The sequence below is a fragment of the Mustela nigripes genome, chromosome 15 (genome assembly GCF_022355385.1).
Source record: "Mustela nigripes isolate SB6536 chromosome 15, MUSNIG.SB6536, whole genome shotgun sequence".
Classification (NCBI taxonomy): domain Eukaryota; kingdom Metazoa; phylum Chordata; class Mammalia; order Carnivora; family Mustelidae; genus Mustela; species Mustela nigripes.
This window is the reverse complement of record NC_081571.1, coordinates 75,446,000-75,463,027: the sequence shown is the minus strand read 5'-3', so window position 1 is coordinate 75,463,027 and position 17,028 is coordinate 75,446,000. Positions and strand designations below refer to the sequence as shown.

The following is a 17,028-nucleotide window of genomic DNA, read 5'->3' as shown; positions in this document are numbered from 1 at the left end:
GTCTTGAGAGGCTGACCTGAAGTCGAAGGGGGGAGAGGCTCGTAGGGCACGAGGACAGAGAACAGCGGGAAGACACCCAGAAGCCATGTCAAGGGAAATACGAAGAGTTATGGGTGGGCTTAGGAAGCGGAACAAGGGAAAGAAATGAAGTGGTTAGAAGAGAAGTGGGAGAGAAACAGGTGTGACCGGCGTTTCTGAGGCGCGGAGGGTAGACCGTTTCCCGAGGGTTTCGGAGTAATACCAGCGCCTGTGTTTTCTTCTGGTCATTTGGAATGAGTACTGAAAATCGCCCAGGATTTGGGCAAGGAGGGTCTATCAGTAGCCTCCGGGGGAGTCAGTGATGTGGAATGGCTGGAAGGTAGCGCAGCTTCCACGGGTTTAACCTTGAACCAAGAGGAACCCTGTGAGAACACAGGTCAGAGAGAATGGCATCAAGGAGATGAAAAATACGGAGAGCCCCGGCAGGGCTTTCCATGGAATAAATGTGCAATGAGGGTTTGCTGATTAAATTATTATTACGTGCGATGATAAGGTGTTGCTAAGTAAGAAGAGGGGTTTTTCTTATTATAATAGATAATTTTAGATACACAGAAATACAGAAACGTTGGCAATGCATACCGTGGCTTGGGGAAACCCCCCTGGCTGGTGTGTCTTCTTCACTGTGCTCTCCCATGCTTGGGGAAAATCTACGAGAAGATCCCCCAGAGAAAGTGCACTGCTGAGTAAGAACCACCGAAAACACTTCTGAGACGCACAGCGACCACTTGGTTTCAGTAGTTCACTGTCAGGCATGAGGAGAAAGTCTGCTTTAAGCAAAGAGTGAACAGGAGGGGAGCCTGGGTGGCTCAGTGGGTTAAAGCCTCTGCCTTCGGCTCAGGTCATGATCTCAGGTCATGATCATCGGGCTCTCTGCTCAGTGGGGAGCCTGCCTCCCCTTCTCTCTGTCTGCCTTCTGCCTACTTGTGAGCTCTCTCTCTCTCTGTGTCAAATAAATAAATAAAGTCTTAAAAAAAAAAAAGTAAACAGGGGAAAACCTCATTCCATTTAAACCTGAATACCAGAAATTCACAGCTTTGAATAAACTGTTGTTACAAAAGGAATTAATAAGCAAACATGGAACCCTGTTACACATCCCATAGATTTACAGCAGTCCACAGCACAAAATTCTGCCTTCGTCATGTCTGTCAGTCTCTTTGTATGTGTACAGACCACTAATAATATCTACGTGTGTAGATATGTGTGTGTCACACATTTGTACGTCGTATGTCCACGATACTTATATGCTGGGTACTTCAGATGCATTAACTCATCTACTCTTACAACACCCTATTAGAGAGGTATATTACAACTATCATTTTATAGGTAAGAAATGGAGGTTATGGAAACTATCTCAAATACTATTAGTAAGTGGAAGAGCCATGGTTGGCGGGGGGCTCCCAACTCTTAACTACTGTATTGTACTGCCATTTGTATTTCTAAGTATTAAAGCACATTTACATAAAGCTTCATGGAGGAACTTGTGATCTTATCATTTGGCTTAGTATGCTGTATACCTTAATCTTAAAGTGACTATAGATTCAAACATGTTAATTAATGGCATGTCTCTTACATTTTCTTTCCAGAGAACAGCTGAGATATAGATGAAATTCAAGGTTATAAAAACCAAGGTTCGAGTAATTCCTCCCTTGAAGTAGTGCTCAGAAAAGACACAAATTAAAATCACAGGACCTTTACTAGCTGGCCCAAAGAAATCACACTCTGAGCCCAAGTGCAAAACTATGGTGGGAGGGAATGTTCCCAGTGAGAACATGAATTACATCTGATTCTCATTATTTGCTAATCCCGTATTTGAGAATTTGCTTACTCACTAAAATGTATTTGTATTCCCTGAAATCAATATTCGTTTAAGTTTTCCAGGTCCTTGGGGCAGGCAGGCTGAACGGGTCACGCTCCCGGCTAAGGTCAAAGAAGATCCCCCCAGTCTCTTGATTCAGCTCTCACACTGTAATCAAGCGTCCTTTCTGCGGTATGTTTAGTCTTTGCTTGTCACACTTTTGTGCTTTATGCTGATGATTTTGGTGTTTGAGATGGCCCCTAAGTAGAGTGCCCAAGTGCCGCCTTGCATACCTAAGAGCAAAAAGGCTGGCTTGTCCCTTACAGAGAAATCATCTGCTACATGATCTCCATTCCGGTGTGGGTTACAGGGCCACTGGCCGTGAGTTCCACGTTAACATGACACAAGGTGACTCTAGACAGAAACATACAAAATACGAGGGCATGTACTGATCTGTTAATGAAAATCCTCTGATTAGAGGCAGGAACATGGCCCTGTATTTCTCTTAGAAATAATGATTCACTAATTTGGTGTTCACAGCAACTTCATAAACTATAATCATCATGAGAAGAAAAGAGAGAGTCTTGTCGAGGAATCATATCAGAGTGCATGTGTGGACTCCAAGTTCTATGCAGCTTTCCGAGCTGTATGTTACCGAGGATAAACATACGTAAGCCACTGGCGGGGGCACAGCTCTCCCTCTCCCTCCTGGAAAGATCCTTCCCCAAGCAAGAGGAATGACCATCAGGAATTAAGATTCAGAAATAAATGACAAGAAAAGCAAAAAAATACTGACTAGAATCTGTAATGACGCGTGCCTCGGCCCTAGTGAGGAACAGGGGGCAGAATGTAATGGTCTGCCCTGTCGCCTGGGCTGGTCAGCTCAGGGAGCTTGGATGAAGCAGAAGGGGGTTAGAGAAACAAACCATGGTTACCTATAGACAATCTTAAAATACCAGTATCATCCTAATCCCAAATCTCTCAAGGACATTATTCAACTATTAAAATGGAATTATGCAGATTGTAAGTTTTTTTTTTTTTTAAGAAAAATTTCCAAGACTTTTCCCCTTTACATACTTGAAAAGTATTCAGAGACCGTTGGTCAATAAAACTTTTCAATGAAATTTAGAATAGGAAAGTAAATGCATAGGTGTTTACTTAGAGCTAGTTGCTAAGATTTAAGAACAAGAACTGAGGGAATGCATCCGATTCCAGTGATCAGAGACGCTGTGCAAATCTGGCTGCTACCTGTCTGCTGCTGGCGGGGCTAGGCCTCCAAGGAGAACACAGGAGCAAGAGCAACTTTCTCCCCAAACTTGAAAAGGCCTTTGTCCTCTGATTAAGTTCCATGATACCATCTCTATTCAGTAAGATCAACCCCCTAAGAATTAATTTCTCACTGTACGAGTAAGTGAGAATTATAACCAAATTATAAGCAAGACCACAACATAGACCTGTCTGCCTGTCTACAGCTCTCGGGTCATCTACTATGTTACATCCTGTCTAAGGAAAGGTTGGACTGGACAGTTGGTAAAATCTAGATCATATTAAAGAATTAAGACTGTGCAGTGTGTCTGCTGCACCATCCAGAGAAGATGCTCGGATCAGCGGGCATGAGAGTTGTAATCCTTCGGCAGATGACATTGTGCCAATACTGTCCTTACTGTTTTGGGGACTTCCACCTAGTGCCACCTGGAGTTCTCTACCCCAAGGTCTTGCCCAGCCAGAGAAGGCTGCTCTGAGATCACGTGAGTACCCTTGAGGCCTGCTAGGTATGGCAGGGGAGCTAAGGCCTCCTAGAAGCCGTCCTCAGCCAATGAGTGACGGATAAATAAGAATTGTGTGCTGTCCCCGGGCTCCCAGAGTTTCCCCTCCTGTCCTCGGATCCAGGTCCAGGCGCCCATAGCGGTAACAGGGTTGATAACACAAACCGTGACTGAGGCCTCCGCGGGCCCACTCTCCTACCGACATCTCCTTCACCTTCCCAGCAAGTTACGTCCGTTCAAATCCTTATCTCAGAGTCTTACTTCCCACAGAGTTTCTTTCTACAAAGCATTCTCGTTTCTGGTACAATTGTATTCTTCACTGTATATCAAATAACTGGTTTTCTGCTTTATGCATTGGTCTTTTATTAGCTTCACTAGTGGATATCAGTTCCCCCTAGGGCAATAATTCTGAGTAGATGGACAAAATACAGAGTAGACAAGCAGAGTCAAGAATTAGTCTTTAAAAAAAAAAAAAAAATGAGGGACGCCTGGGTGGCTCAGTTGGTTGGGCGGCTGCCTTCCGCTCAGGTCATGATCCCAGCGGCCTGGGATTGAGTCCCACATTGGGCTCCTTGCTCGGCAGGGAGTCTGCTTCTCCCTCTGCCTCTGCCTTGCCACTCTGTCTGCCTGTGCTCGCTCGCTCTCTCTCCCTCTCTCTCTGACAAATAAATAGATAAAATCTTTTAAAAAAAATGATTACTTTGTGAGATAGTCTCTCGCTTACCTAGTCAATGTTTGATCTCTTCTAGCATGGAGCTAGACAGATACGTTGTCATGGTTGAGCTCCTCCCCGAAGTTGGAGAGAGAGAGAGAGACATTCACTGGGGGGAGAGTTTATCTAATTTAATGGGTTTGCAGATGTAACAGGTTTCTAGAATACCAGCCCTTTCAACCAAGTTACCAAGGCAGATGGGCAAGGAGACCCATGGGAGGTAGAGACTCCCTGTGAGGGCCATGGTGATGCTCGTAAGAGCAAAGACAGGTCTGCAGTTTGTTCTACATGCCAGGTGGGTTTTGCGTATCACTGTAAGAATTAAATGAGTTGGTAAACATAATCATAAAGGAACATAAACAAAAGAGATAGAGAGAGACTATTATCTACTCAGATATTTCCGCTAAATACCACTGAAGAAAAGAATCCAAGGGCGCCTGAGTGGCTCAGTTAGTTGGGTAACTGCCTTCGGCTCAGGTCACGGTCCTGGAGTCCCGGGATCGAGTCCCGCATCAGGCTCCCAGCTCCATGGGGAGTCTGCTTCTCCCTCTGACCTTCTCGCCTCTCATGCTCTCTCTCACTGTCTCTCTCTCAAATAAATAAATGAAATCTTTAAAAACAAAAACAAAAACAAATCAAAAAACAAAACAAAACAACAACAAAAAAAGAATCCAAGCCAAAAAGAATATTGACAAAAAGTCAAAACATTCTGATGTCACCCTGGGGAAAACCGTGGTGCCGAGAAAGATCTGTGAACGGAAGGACAGCTCAAATCCTCGGTCTGCAGTTTTCAGTTTGGAGACCTAAATGCCTCCAACTTCATTCTCTGTTCATCTGTGACCTGAAGAAAGCAGGAGCAGTCTCTCGGGCTGTGGGAGACCGGCAGCCGGCACAAGACCTATTTTCTAAAAAAGGGAGGCGGGGGGTCTTTTCCTTAGGCTTCCGGAGAAAGGAAAGAAAAACGTATGTTTGCTCAAATGGCCAGTGTTTTATAGTTGGAATGAGAGAGCACAGAGAGACATGCATGGGTGTGAGACAGATGGTGTCCCCGCCTTCCTAAGGTGGAGGCGCATTTTGATTTTTTCCCAATAACAGCCCCCAATTACATTATGATCATTATCTGAAGAGACACCGAGTATGCTACTAAGTAAGCTTGGGCACCCAGTTCACAGGACAGCCCCGGAGAGCCGCACAGAGCTGCGGTCTGCGCACGTCGCCGCAGCCAAAGGAAGACTCAAAAGACTGAAACAGGAGAGTGGTGGCTGCCCACCCCCTTGACTGGACGGAGCTCGGTACACACGTCACATTCAGCCTCGGGACTCTGTGCTGCCTGACCACTTTCTGTCTCAATCTCTCCCTGCAGTTTTTTTGTTTGTTTGTTTGTTTGTTTTTACGGTCCTTCAGCTCCTGTTGGGTCTCTGAGCCATCATGGAAATGGAGTTTTGTGTGTGTGTGATTTTGTAAGTGAACTTTGAGTGTAATCATATTGCCTTTTTTTTTTTCATTTTTGTAGGTAATACCTCCTTCCCCAACCAGTTTTTATTAACAATAATAAACATGTTCAGTTGATCAGCTGTAGCAAAACCTGTCACCATCTTCACAGGACCTAGTGTAATTTCAGTGACCTTCTGTGGCCGGCATACAGTATATTTTCCCAGAGCCCGGAATCAAGCCTTTTAGAAGATACAGATCATGCAAACCTCATTACATAATGCTTTTAGGTCTAATTGTATATTGCTTTAAGTTTACCTTCTTTTTAACAGAGTTTCCTTTTTAGTTTTTTTTTTTTTTTTAATTTACTTATTTATTTATTTGAGAGAGGGAGAGAGAGTGTATGAGCAGGAGGAAGCGCAGAGAGAGAGAGAGAATCCCAAGCAGAGTCCCCAAGTGCAAAGCCCAGCAAGGACTCATCTCAGGACCTTGAGATCATGAGCTGAAACCAAGAGTCGGACGCCCAACTGAGCCACCCAGGTGCCCTGGAGTTGGAAGGAAGGAGAGAGAGAGGCAGGTAGGCAGACAGGCAGAAAGCAGGCCACCCCGGCCGCAGGCGGGCAGCAGGAGGCAGAGAGCGTGAGGGGCTCACCCCCACAGACGACGCCGTCCAGGCCTTCACAGCGGCGGTCGTCACACTCGCACGTCTTCCCGTACACCCTGCGGTCCCCCGGAGGGTAGCAGGTGCACTTGCCGCACTCGCATTTACCTGCAACACAGGGAGAGCGCAGGGCTTAGAAGCGTCCTAGAATCAGCCCCGCTTTCCAGGCACACACGCGCACGGTGAAGCTCGTTCAATAGTTGGGCGAAGGACTTTTCTTCCCGGACTCTGGTAAGCCGACGCCCAAGAACAAGAGCCACGGAAGCCCGGCGGGGGGGAGGGGCCGGGGGCGGGGGCGGGAGGGGCGGGGGGCGAAGTGACACTCGCTTCATTCATTTTTGAAGACTAATGCAGTTACGAATCCCTCTGGGTATTTCCTATTTAACGTCACTTGATGATACCACATGGTATATATTTAAACATAATTTAGCATAATGTCATTTAAAAAAATGTTCTTATATATTTTTATTTTGGGTCTACTGGCCACGTAAGGAAAAAAAAATGCTCACAGGTACATTTCAAGGCAATGTTTTATGGCTATTATTTATGGACGCCAGTTTTACAATTTATAGAACTCATTTTACCATGGAATGCTTACCAAAGTGCACGACCTAAGTACCCTTATTGCTCTTGGCTCAAAATTTTAAAGTATAAGCCTTTTTTGGAACGAGCTGGGCTCATAGTTTGGGAATTCCTTAACTATGGTCATTATGGCTGTCATCATTACTTCTTGGGCTGTAACTATGTGTCAAACACTATAATTTTCCCCATTCCATCCTTTTGTTTTCACCATTGCACTCACTGACGAGCACTATCACTACAATTTTACTAAACAGGAAACAGACACACACGGACGCCAAGTTCCTTTCCATGGGGGACTAGCTCATAAGGAATAGACTCAAAATTCATATCCATCCTCATTAACCTTAAAGTTTGTGCACTTAACCATGAGGCCAGCCTGCATCTTATTATACCCAACGCAGCACCACGAGGCTATGAGAAAGAAAATTCCTTCTGCCTGTGGAGCTGGCGCTGGCTTGGCAGACATTCATCTGGGTGACTACCCTGAGACATCTGTTACTCTCTGTCATTAGCCCAACCGTCGTAATGACACACCCACTGAAATGATCATAAGACGCTTCGGGGCTGACCCTGCAATGTTGTTAGTCATTGTGTGCTGCATTTGTATCTTGTTAAAGAAATTCCAAGTTGGTAGATGATGGAAGAAAGGAAAATTAGTATTTAGAATCATATAATTTCAGAGCTGTAATTAAAGATAATCTAATGCAGTGATTCATAATCTTTTCTGGCAGAAGTGGTGGGGTCATGGTCCCTTTGAGAATCCGGTGAGAGACACCACAATGGACAGTGTGGTTTTGGCTGCTCCTCGGCCAGCCTCTCTCTGCCCTTGGAGACAGGCCCAAGTTCAGGGGGAGGCAGCGTCCCTCTCTATCCCCGGTGACACTCCCTCTTCGTATGTCCTGGTGTATAGAAGAGGGACAACAGCAGACACTGTTGGCCAGGGTTTTGCTTCTTGAGGGTGAAAGTGAAGACACAGGGTCTGTGGCAGGAGCACCCCAGCAACAGCACAGCGGTGAGTGTCCAGGAGCGGAGGAGCTCGGCACTAAGTAATGGTGGCAGGGCGTGTTGTTGGCAGGGCCTGGCCTCCCTGGGGCGCTGCCTGAACTGGGTGTCCACACTTGCACTCTGTGCCTGAACCTTTCGCATAAAATCCTCCTCCGTCCCCATCAATGAAGGTGGTCTCTGTTTCCTCAGACAAGAACTGTAGCTGGTAGACCTCAGATCTCTCCTTGGAAAAATATAGCAGCACATGTTTATATTTTTGTAAGATGTCAGGAGGATCCATGACTCCCCACAGTTTATTTAACAGATGAGGAAACGCAGCCAAGCTGAGGTTGAACGATCTAAGGCCTGAGAAGTAGACATCAGCAGGGCTGGTGATGGAACCCATTCTTCTGAGCCCCAGGGACCTTCTGGTGCCCACAAACTTACTCGTCCTCATCATGGGGTGTGTGTGTGTGTGTGTGTGTGTGTGTGTGTGTGTGTGTGTGAATGACAACAGAAACCCAGACTGTGGAGACACAGAGACTAACCATACAACCATCCGCAGTACAACCATGTGTGGCTAACGAGTCCTTCATGGGCAGATATGGGAAACATCAACCACGTTGTTCCTGAGAGGGCATGCAGACCTACTGATCAAGTCAAGATAGATTTTTAAGTTTGAGGGTGTATGTGTTTTTGGTGACAATTTTATTAACATTTGAAGGCATTCAAGAAGTTTCTTGGATGTAAGTATTATTGGTTTCTGTGCCTTTTTGGAAAGGATAATCTGATTACTGGCACAGGGGGGCACCTGGGTGGTGTAATCAGTTAAGACTTTAGGTTTCAGCTTAGGTCATGATCTCAGGGTTGTGAGATCAAGTCCCATGTTGGGCTCCAAGCTGATTGTGGAGCTTGCTTGGGATTCCCTCTCCTTCTCCTTCTGCCCCTGCCCACTGCTTACCCTCAAGCTCTTGCTCAAAAATAAATAAATAAATAAATAAATACACAAACAAACAAATAAGTAAACAGTGGCATATGTGTTCAAATATCTACATTTCATTGTTTTCATTATGGATAGTTTGTCTTATATTTCTTCTATAAAGTTAGATTGCAAAGTGTTCATATTGGATCTTAGGTCCATTTTTTCCCCTAATAGATTTTAATTCATGTATATTTTTCAAATATCAGAGTATAATTAACCATTTTGAAATTCTAGGTGTTTATTTATTTATTTATTTAATTTGGTCATGTATCTGTCAGAGTTTTAAAAAGCTACATTAAGCCAACTATTAGCTGAGTTACTTTACAGATACCGCTCTGATACAGTTTATAGGTTGTAGTTGCTTCATATGCAAAGACAAAAAATCATAAATCAAGACAGGCTAATGTATTACAGATAGAAAGCTAAAGAAGAGTAAATTGTTCTTACAGTCCACATTTTAAATTGCATTATTTTGCTGTCTTAGGTCACCACTTTGGTCTAGTCACTACCACGACATATACTTGCCAGGTAAATGTCTACTCGTCTTTCAAGATCCAAAGTCTATTTCACCAAATCCATGATTCTTGCGTCCTCCTACTCACACGCCTTCACAACTACAGCAGAATCAACTGCCTTCTCATGTGTCCTCAGGATGTTTGAATCAGTGTTTATTGAACAGATGCACTAAACAATAATCACATGTAAATGGTTTAATAATACATTCCCATGACATGTAGGATGTTTCTTCCAGAAGACATATGCCTTTCCAATTACCAGAAAGCCTTCATCTGTGTTTCCCACAGTTACATCAATGAAGTCTGTCCCACAGCAAGCTCATCATCTTAATTTACAAACATACTTCTCTTCCTATGTCTTGTTATCGGGAGAAAGTCACCATCATTTGATCTGTCACCAAATCTTAAAAATACCTGATAACATAGTGGATTCCTTCCTTCTTTTAATGGGCTATTCTTCTCCTTCCAATATGAAATTTCATGAGATCCACTTTTTTAATTTAAATTTGATTAATTAACATACAGTGTATTATTAGTTTCAGGTGTAGAGTTCGGTGATTCATCAGTCTTACATAACGCCCAGGGCTCATTACATCACGTGCCCTCCTTAATACTGCCCCTCACCCAGTGAGCCCCCCACGCCTCTCCTAGAGATCCACTTTCTTAAAACATGTCTGTGATTATGTAATTGCCTTTCATGTGATAGTCCCACATAGACCTTCAAGGCAGAGATCAAATTCCTCAGCAGAGCTCTCCACACCTGCTCCAACTCACCTGTCAAAGCAGATATTCGATATTCACAGTGCACTCATGTTCAGAAACTTTGCTTTTTGCTCCGTTTCTTCTCTCTGCTGTGAGCTCTACCACTTTCTCTGCACAAGCGGACCCACTATTCAACAGCCAGCTCAGATCTCCTCACCTCTATGAAACCTTCCTTGTCACCTCTATTCGGTTACCTGGAACATGTGTGCTTCCTTTCTGATCCCACGGTAATTTGTTCACACCACTGGTAGATTACGGAATGCAAGCTTTATACTGCATAAGCACATGCTTGCATCTGACCACAAATACTGAACTCTGTGGTCAAGGCTGACAGTGAGATTTGTGTCCTGTTGTCTCTGTTGGTGGAGTAGGAAACCCTGACATACAGATTTATTGTCTTTTTTTTTTTTTTAATAAGAAATCGAGTCCAATCTCTTCTCTTTGTTTGCTAAATGATATTATTATTTCAATGACTGTTTTAGCGTTGTGAGCTATAAATCTGTCTTCTCAAATGACTATCAATATTCATATAAATAAGAATGTAGGATAATGGAAGGTTTCATGTCTAGTACTAATAAGTGCTATTTTATTTAACAAATTGAGAGGAAAATCTAAAGAAAGGTATGCTCAAAGAAATAAAAGCAAGCCAGGTAATTTTTGAAAAGATAATCCAGAGACAGATGGAAAGGACAGAAATAACTATCTAAGAAATGAATTCAGTCAACATCATCAATATCATTCAACCAAAACTTAGGTGAACTTTACACCGAGTCTCTCCATTCTTATTAAATTTTTAGAAAGCAGATAATCTTTAAGCACACACAAAAAGTCAGTCCAATGATATCATTTTATAAGGGACTGAAATCCCTGTGAATTAAATTTTAAGGCTTTGACATAAGCAAAGAGTAATGAACTAAGATAGATATCAAGATATCGACTAAAGTAGATATCAAAAAGTTCTGATTTTAAAATATTTTACTTAAATATTTTAAATTTGACACTTCCTTAAAATATAGAAAAAACTAAGTGAAGAATGACAAGCTGCAGTTTATTCCTAAGCACAACTAGTCATTTTAACAAATAAAATATACCTCACTTTAAATATCATCTTTAATTTAAATTTTCTTACACTCCCTAAGAAAGCTAAATATCTTTCAAACACGTTTGCCTTGAAGTACATTTTCCCCTAAGTACCAGATTAAAATTTAAAACCCTAAGGCACTTACTCCAAAATAGTTCTCATACGAAATTCAGCAAACATGAAGAATTTCTTTTGTGCAAAATACTTGATCAGATAGGAGAGTTTAATTCTAAATAAGAGTTATATAAGTCTATAATTTCTGCTATCCCATTAACTTATTTCATTTCACTAGGCATCAACTCCAAATAAAAGTGTTAGAGAATGATATTTCTAAATATCACACAATTATTTTGAGCATTATTGGCAAAATTTACTAATGTTATTATGTTATTGTTATCATTGTTATTGTTATTATGAAACTGAAAGGTCAAAATTTTTTAATATTTGTTTTAATAGAAAATTCATATGGTCTGTAGACATTTGAAAAGATATTCCTTTCTTAATCATATGGGAAATGCAAACTAAAACCACAATAACATTCCATCCCCAACTAATCAGATTAGCCAACTTTAAAGAACTGACTAAGTTTTGGAAATGGTCTGGAAACACAGGCCATATATTTTATAACTGGTGGAAATGCAAGTTGGTAGAATATTCTGGAACAGTGCTTAGCATTATCTAGTCAATATGTTTAATTTATGAACCAGCATTTCAATTCTTGGTCATATTCTCTGGAGAAAAGTATACTTGTTTGTACCAGGAAATGTTCCAGAACTATCATAACAATGCTATTCCTTATAGTCTCAAAGGGGGCTCACATGTTCATCGATAACAGAATATATTAACGTCAGTTATATTCTTAGGTGGACCACTGCGTTACAGTGAAGGGAGCAGGGCTCCTTGCCACATCATGCCTAAATCTTCAGAACATAATGTAGAGTGCAACAAGTCAGACACAAAATGCTGTATATTTTTTTGAAATATTTCAAAACAGATAAGTCTAAACACTCCAATGTTTGGGAATGTATATGTAGGTGGAAAACTTGAAAGAAAGGCATAGAACACCTAAAAGTGAGAATAATGGTTATCTTTTCAGAGGAGGTTATATGTGATAATTGAGGCAAGGCCAGTGGGAGCTCTTGGGATTCTGGCATTATTCTACTTTTGCACCTGGGTCAAAGTGTGAACACTTTACAATGATTCAGAATGTCATAAATCAATATGGTATATATTTTCCTGGGCATAGTGGACTATTCATGAAACAAGGCTGGTATAACCAGTGAGCTATGTTGCAAAAAAAATCAGTCTTTTCCTTAATTCATTCATTATAACTAAATAAATTGCCAGTGTACTCAACATTTAAATGTGAAAGTTTAAAACATAAAATGTTGGACAAGAATATAGGTGAGAGTTTTCATAACCTTCAAGTAGGAAAGACCATTCAAAACATGACAATAAACAAACCAGAAACAAACAAACAAAAAGGACAAGTTTGGCCATAAACAATAATTAAAACAAAACAATATTTAAAACAAAAAAATAAGCAAGACTGACATAAACAATAAACTGAGACAAAAATATTTGCAGATAAAACATAACAAAAAATGACAAAATGACTATACATATGAACTCATATAACCAATAACCAATAACCACAAGAAAAACAGTCCAAGGACAAAAATGGATCACTCACAATAAAGATAATACACAATGATTATTATCAACAATAAATTATTTATATCACTTAGTAGATCTCATGGAAATAAACTGCAAATTTAAAATAATTATACTTTGAAGGAAAGTCACCTGGTTCACTAAAATACTTGAAAATTCTGAAGTTTTATGTTAATATGATTTTACCTGATACCGCCTGGAGAAACCCTCATTTATGGTGTTTTGGGGTTTGTCTACAAGTTGCTTCAAGGTATATACAAATAAAATAACATTACTTTAATACTAAGAAGTCAGACTAAGTAGGACTGTCATTCTACATATACAGTAACTCTGTACCACTGAATTACAAGATGAAATAAAAGAACAGCTTGAGGGGCGCCTGGGTGGCTCAGTGGGTTAAAGCCTCTGCCTTCCCAGGGTCTTGGGATCGAGCCCCGCATCGCGCTCTCTGCTCAGCAGGGAGACTGCTTCCTCCTCTCTCTCTCTCTGCCTGCCTCTCTGCCTGCTTGTGACCTCTCTCTCTGTGAAATAAATAAAATCTTTAAAAAAAAAAAAAAAAAAGCCCCTTCTACACGATCACGCTGAGCTAGTACCCGCGCCTGGAATCGGGTCGCAACCCCAGCCGCACCTGCCGCCTGCCACTGCCTCTGGACCATGGACCCCCGCAAAGTGAGCGAGCTTCGGGCTTTCGTGAAAATGTGTAAGCTGGATCCGAGCGTTCTGCACACCGAGGAAATGCGTTTCCTGTGGGAGTGGGTGGAAAGCATGGGGGTTAAAATACCACCTGCCACTCATAAAACTAAATCAGAAGACAGTATCAAGGAAGAAAAACCAGATAGTAAGAAGGCGGAGGAAAACATAAAGACAGATGAACCATCAAGTGTGGAGAGTGATCTAGAAATTGACAATGAAGGTGTGATTGAACCAGATACCGATGTCCCTCAAGAAATGGGAGATGAAAATGCAGAGATAACCGAGGAAATGATGGATCAGGCAAATGATAAAAAAGTGGCTGCCATTGATGCCCTAAATGATGGTGAACTACAGAAAGCCATTGACTTGTTCACAGATGCCATCAAACTAAATCCTCGCTTGGCCATTCTGTATGCCAAGAGAGCCAGTGTCTTCATCAAATTACAGAAGCCAAATGCTGCCATTCGAGACTGTGACAGAGCTATTGAAATAAATCCTGATTCAGCTCAGCCTTCTAAGTGGCGCGGGAAAGCACATAGATTTCTGGGCCATTGGGAAGAAGCAGCACCTGATCTTGCCCTTGCTTGTAAACTGGATTATGATGAAGATGCTAGTGCGATGCTGAAAGAAGTTCAACCGAGGGCCCAGAAAATTGCTGAACATCGGAGAAAATACGAGAAAATACGAGCGAAAACGTGAAGAGTGAGAGATCAAAGAAAGAATAGAAAGGGTTAAGAAGGCTCGGGAAGAACACGAGAGAACGCAGAGGGAGGAAGAAGCCAGACGACAATCAGGAGCTCAGTATGGCTCTTTCCCAGGTGGCTTTCCTGGGGGAATGCCTGGAATGGCAGGGGGGATGCCTGGAATGGCAGGAATGCCTGGGCTCAATGAAATTCTTAGTGATCCGGAAGTCCTTGCAGCCATGCAGGATCCAGAAGTTATGGTGGCCTTCCAGGATGTGGCCCAGAACCCAGCGAATATGTCAAAATATCAGAGCAACCCAAAGGTTATGAATCTCATCAGTAAATTGTCAGCCAAATGTGGAGGTCAAGCATAATGCCCTTCTGACAAATAAAGCCCTTGCTGAAGGAAAAGCAACTTCGATCACCTAATGGATGTCGCAATAATACAAACCAGTGTACCTCCGACCTTCTCATGAAGAAAGCTGGGGTGCTGTGAAGAGAATCCCTACCCCTCTGCTCCCCATGCAACTGAAACATTCTACAATGGTTTTCCATTAGGGTATTCATTCAGATAATGTTTTCCTACTAGGAACTACAAACTTTAAACACTTTTTAAACCTTAAAAATATTTAAAAACATATTAAAAGGGTGTGTTAGTCCCTACATTTTTCTTTACTAATCATTTCAGTTTTTTTTTCCTTTGGATTAATTGGGCAAGGAAGATATTTCAGTGTGGAAGATTCATTGCTCAGTTATAACGAGTGAAATAAAGGTTTATTAGTAGGAGGCAAATAATACATTAAAATAGATGAAGTTTGAGTTGGAGATACGGTTTCTGAGGCATTTTGACTTGTCTTTTTAAATGCTTTATTTTTTAAACACAGTTTATTTTGATAGAACCATTGGGACCACCAGTATTGCAGTCGGACCTGGGTAGGGACCAGAAGTGCTTGGCAGGGCAGCAACAACCTTACTCCTTTTATATAGTGTGCACCCTTGTGCAGATGCATTTAAATCTTACACTGCGGTGAAGGGATGATTTTTATAATGCTGCAGTAGACTTGGATTGCTTAGCTGTGTTCTTGTCTGATATAGAAAATAAATGTTTTGCATTATTTCCACATAGGGGAAATAAGGGAATACCTTTTTTTTTTTTTTTTTTTTTAATATTTCTGTGTTTAGAGTGACCTTTCCTGGTCCGAAAATACCCATCTCTTTGTGTGCTTTCTGCTTATTTTCATGTCCCCCCTTCTCCCCTCCCAGTACTCTTTGGGCTAAAGATAGTCCTTTTTCACTGGCGTCATCACTATTATTATCATTCACAGCATAATTGTGCAAGTATATGTAATGCTGGGTTTACTATGTAATACATATAGTGATTATGTAAGATAATACCCATAACAGTTGTAGTTTCTTACTTGGCCAAGTGATTGCATATTTAAATGTTAGGTTTCTGCTTCGGTGAGATCTTAACCATCTCAGAAGATGTTGGAAGGAGGGATTTCCTTTGATGTTCAGTCTTCTGAGGAAATACCTGTTGGAGTTGGAGTTTATCTGACATTATTCATCTTCGTAGTTTGGAGAGTATGAGGTTTGAATTCATTGATATACATAGAGGGGAACCAAATTTCTTGATCCAGTATGAATTATAAAATTGATGAGATCCATGGTTCTTCATTGTGGGGTTGATGGCATTATGAGTGTTCTTATTCAGCTCTTGAATACTGCACCATATCCCCCACCTCCTTTTTTCCTTCCCTCTCCTCCAAGGATAAAGAAATGATGGATTTTCTGTTGTACATTCAAATCTTAACATTAATTAAGACTAAGTCTAGGCACTGTACTAGGAATCGCTAGGTTTCTACCTTTCCAATTTAACGTGCTGGTGTTCAAAAACAGTTGCCAAGGGATGAGACCCTCTATACTTTGCTTATTTGAAGAATCAGTGGTAGGAGCAGTGAAGAAAATTCCATGGAATAATTTCTGAAATAGCACATTTCTGAAGTCATAAGTAAGTTGATTCAGGTTCTAACCCTTTATACAAGCAAATAGGAATGCATCTGTTATATAGTGAGAAAAGGCTGTATGCTAACTGAGCATGCTTTTTAAGTCCTTTAAAAATACTCAGCATATAAACTTGCGTTTGAGCTTGTCAGTGGTTTTTTTGTTGGTAATGTGTGCTCTTTCTCGAATTTTCTAATGTGTGCTGTGGATAACCCAAGAAGACCAGTTCCTTTTGGGTTCCTTATTTGATTTACTTTTTACTTAATTATATATTACTTAAGTACATTCTAACATTGCAGATATTACCATAAGTGGGTAAAAGTAAAATTGGTCTTCTGAAAATGTGTCCTGTGCTCTTAAGTTCCACAAATACAAAGTACATTCATTTTCATAGAAAAAAAAAAAAAACTTCATTAAAAAAAAAAAAGAACAGCTTGATAACTTTGTAAAAGGTAGACTGCCTCATTTATATTTTTAGAAATTGAAAGATTAAATTTTTATTTATTTACCCAATGTCTAGAGCAGCATTATCAACAACAGCCACACTATGGGAAAAGCCCAAGTGTCCATGGACTGTTCCAACGGAGAAAGAAGATGTGGTGTATATATATACAATGGAATATTATTTAAGCATCAACAAGAATGAAATCTTGCCATTTGCAAG

General features: G+C 41.3%; 1 protein-coding gene and 1 pseudogene across 1 annotated transcript in view; one reads left to right on the top strand and one right to left on the bottom strand.

Moving 5' to 3' along the window:
- The window catches only part of ITGBL1 (integrin subunit beta like 1), a 213,247-nt gene that overhangs the window by 18,304 nt on the left and 177,915 nt on the right, over positions 1 to 17,028 (bottom strand). Inside the window, exon 8 of the mRNA XM_059377440.1 lies at positions 6,396 to 6,512. Coding sequence (XP_059233423.1) covers positions 6,396 to 6,512 — 117 coding nt within the window. The remainder of the gene's footprint in view (positions 1 to 6,395; positions 6,513 to 17,028) is intronic.
- Positions 13,553 to 16,523, top strand: LOC132002993 (hsc70-interacting protein-like; annotated as a pseudogene).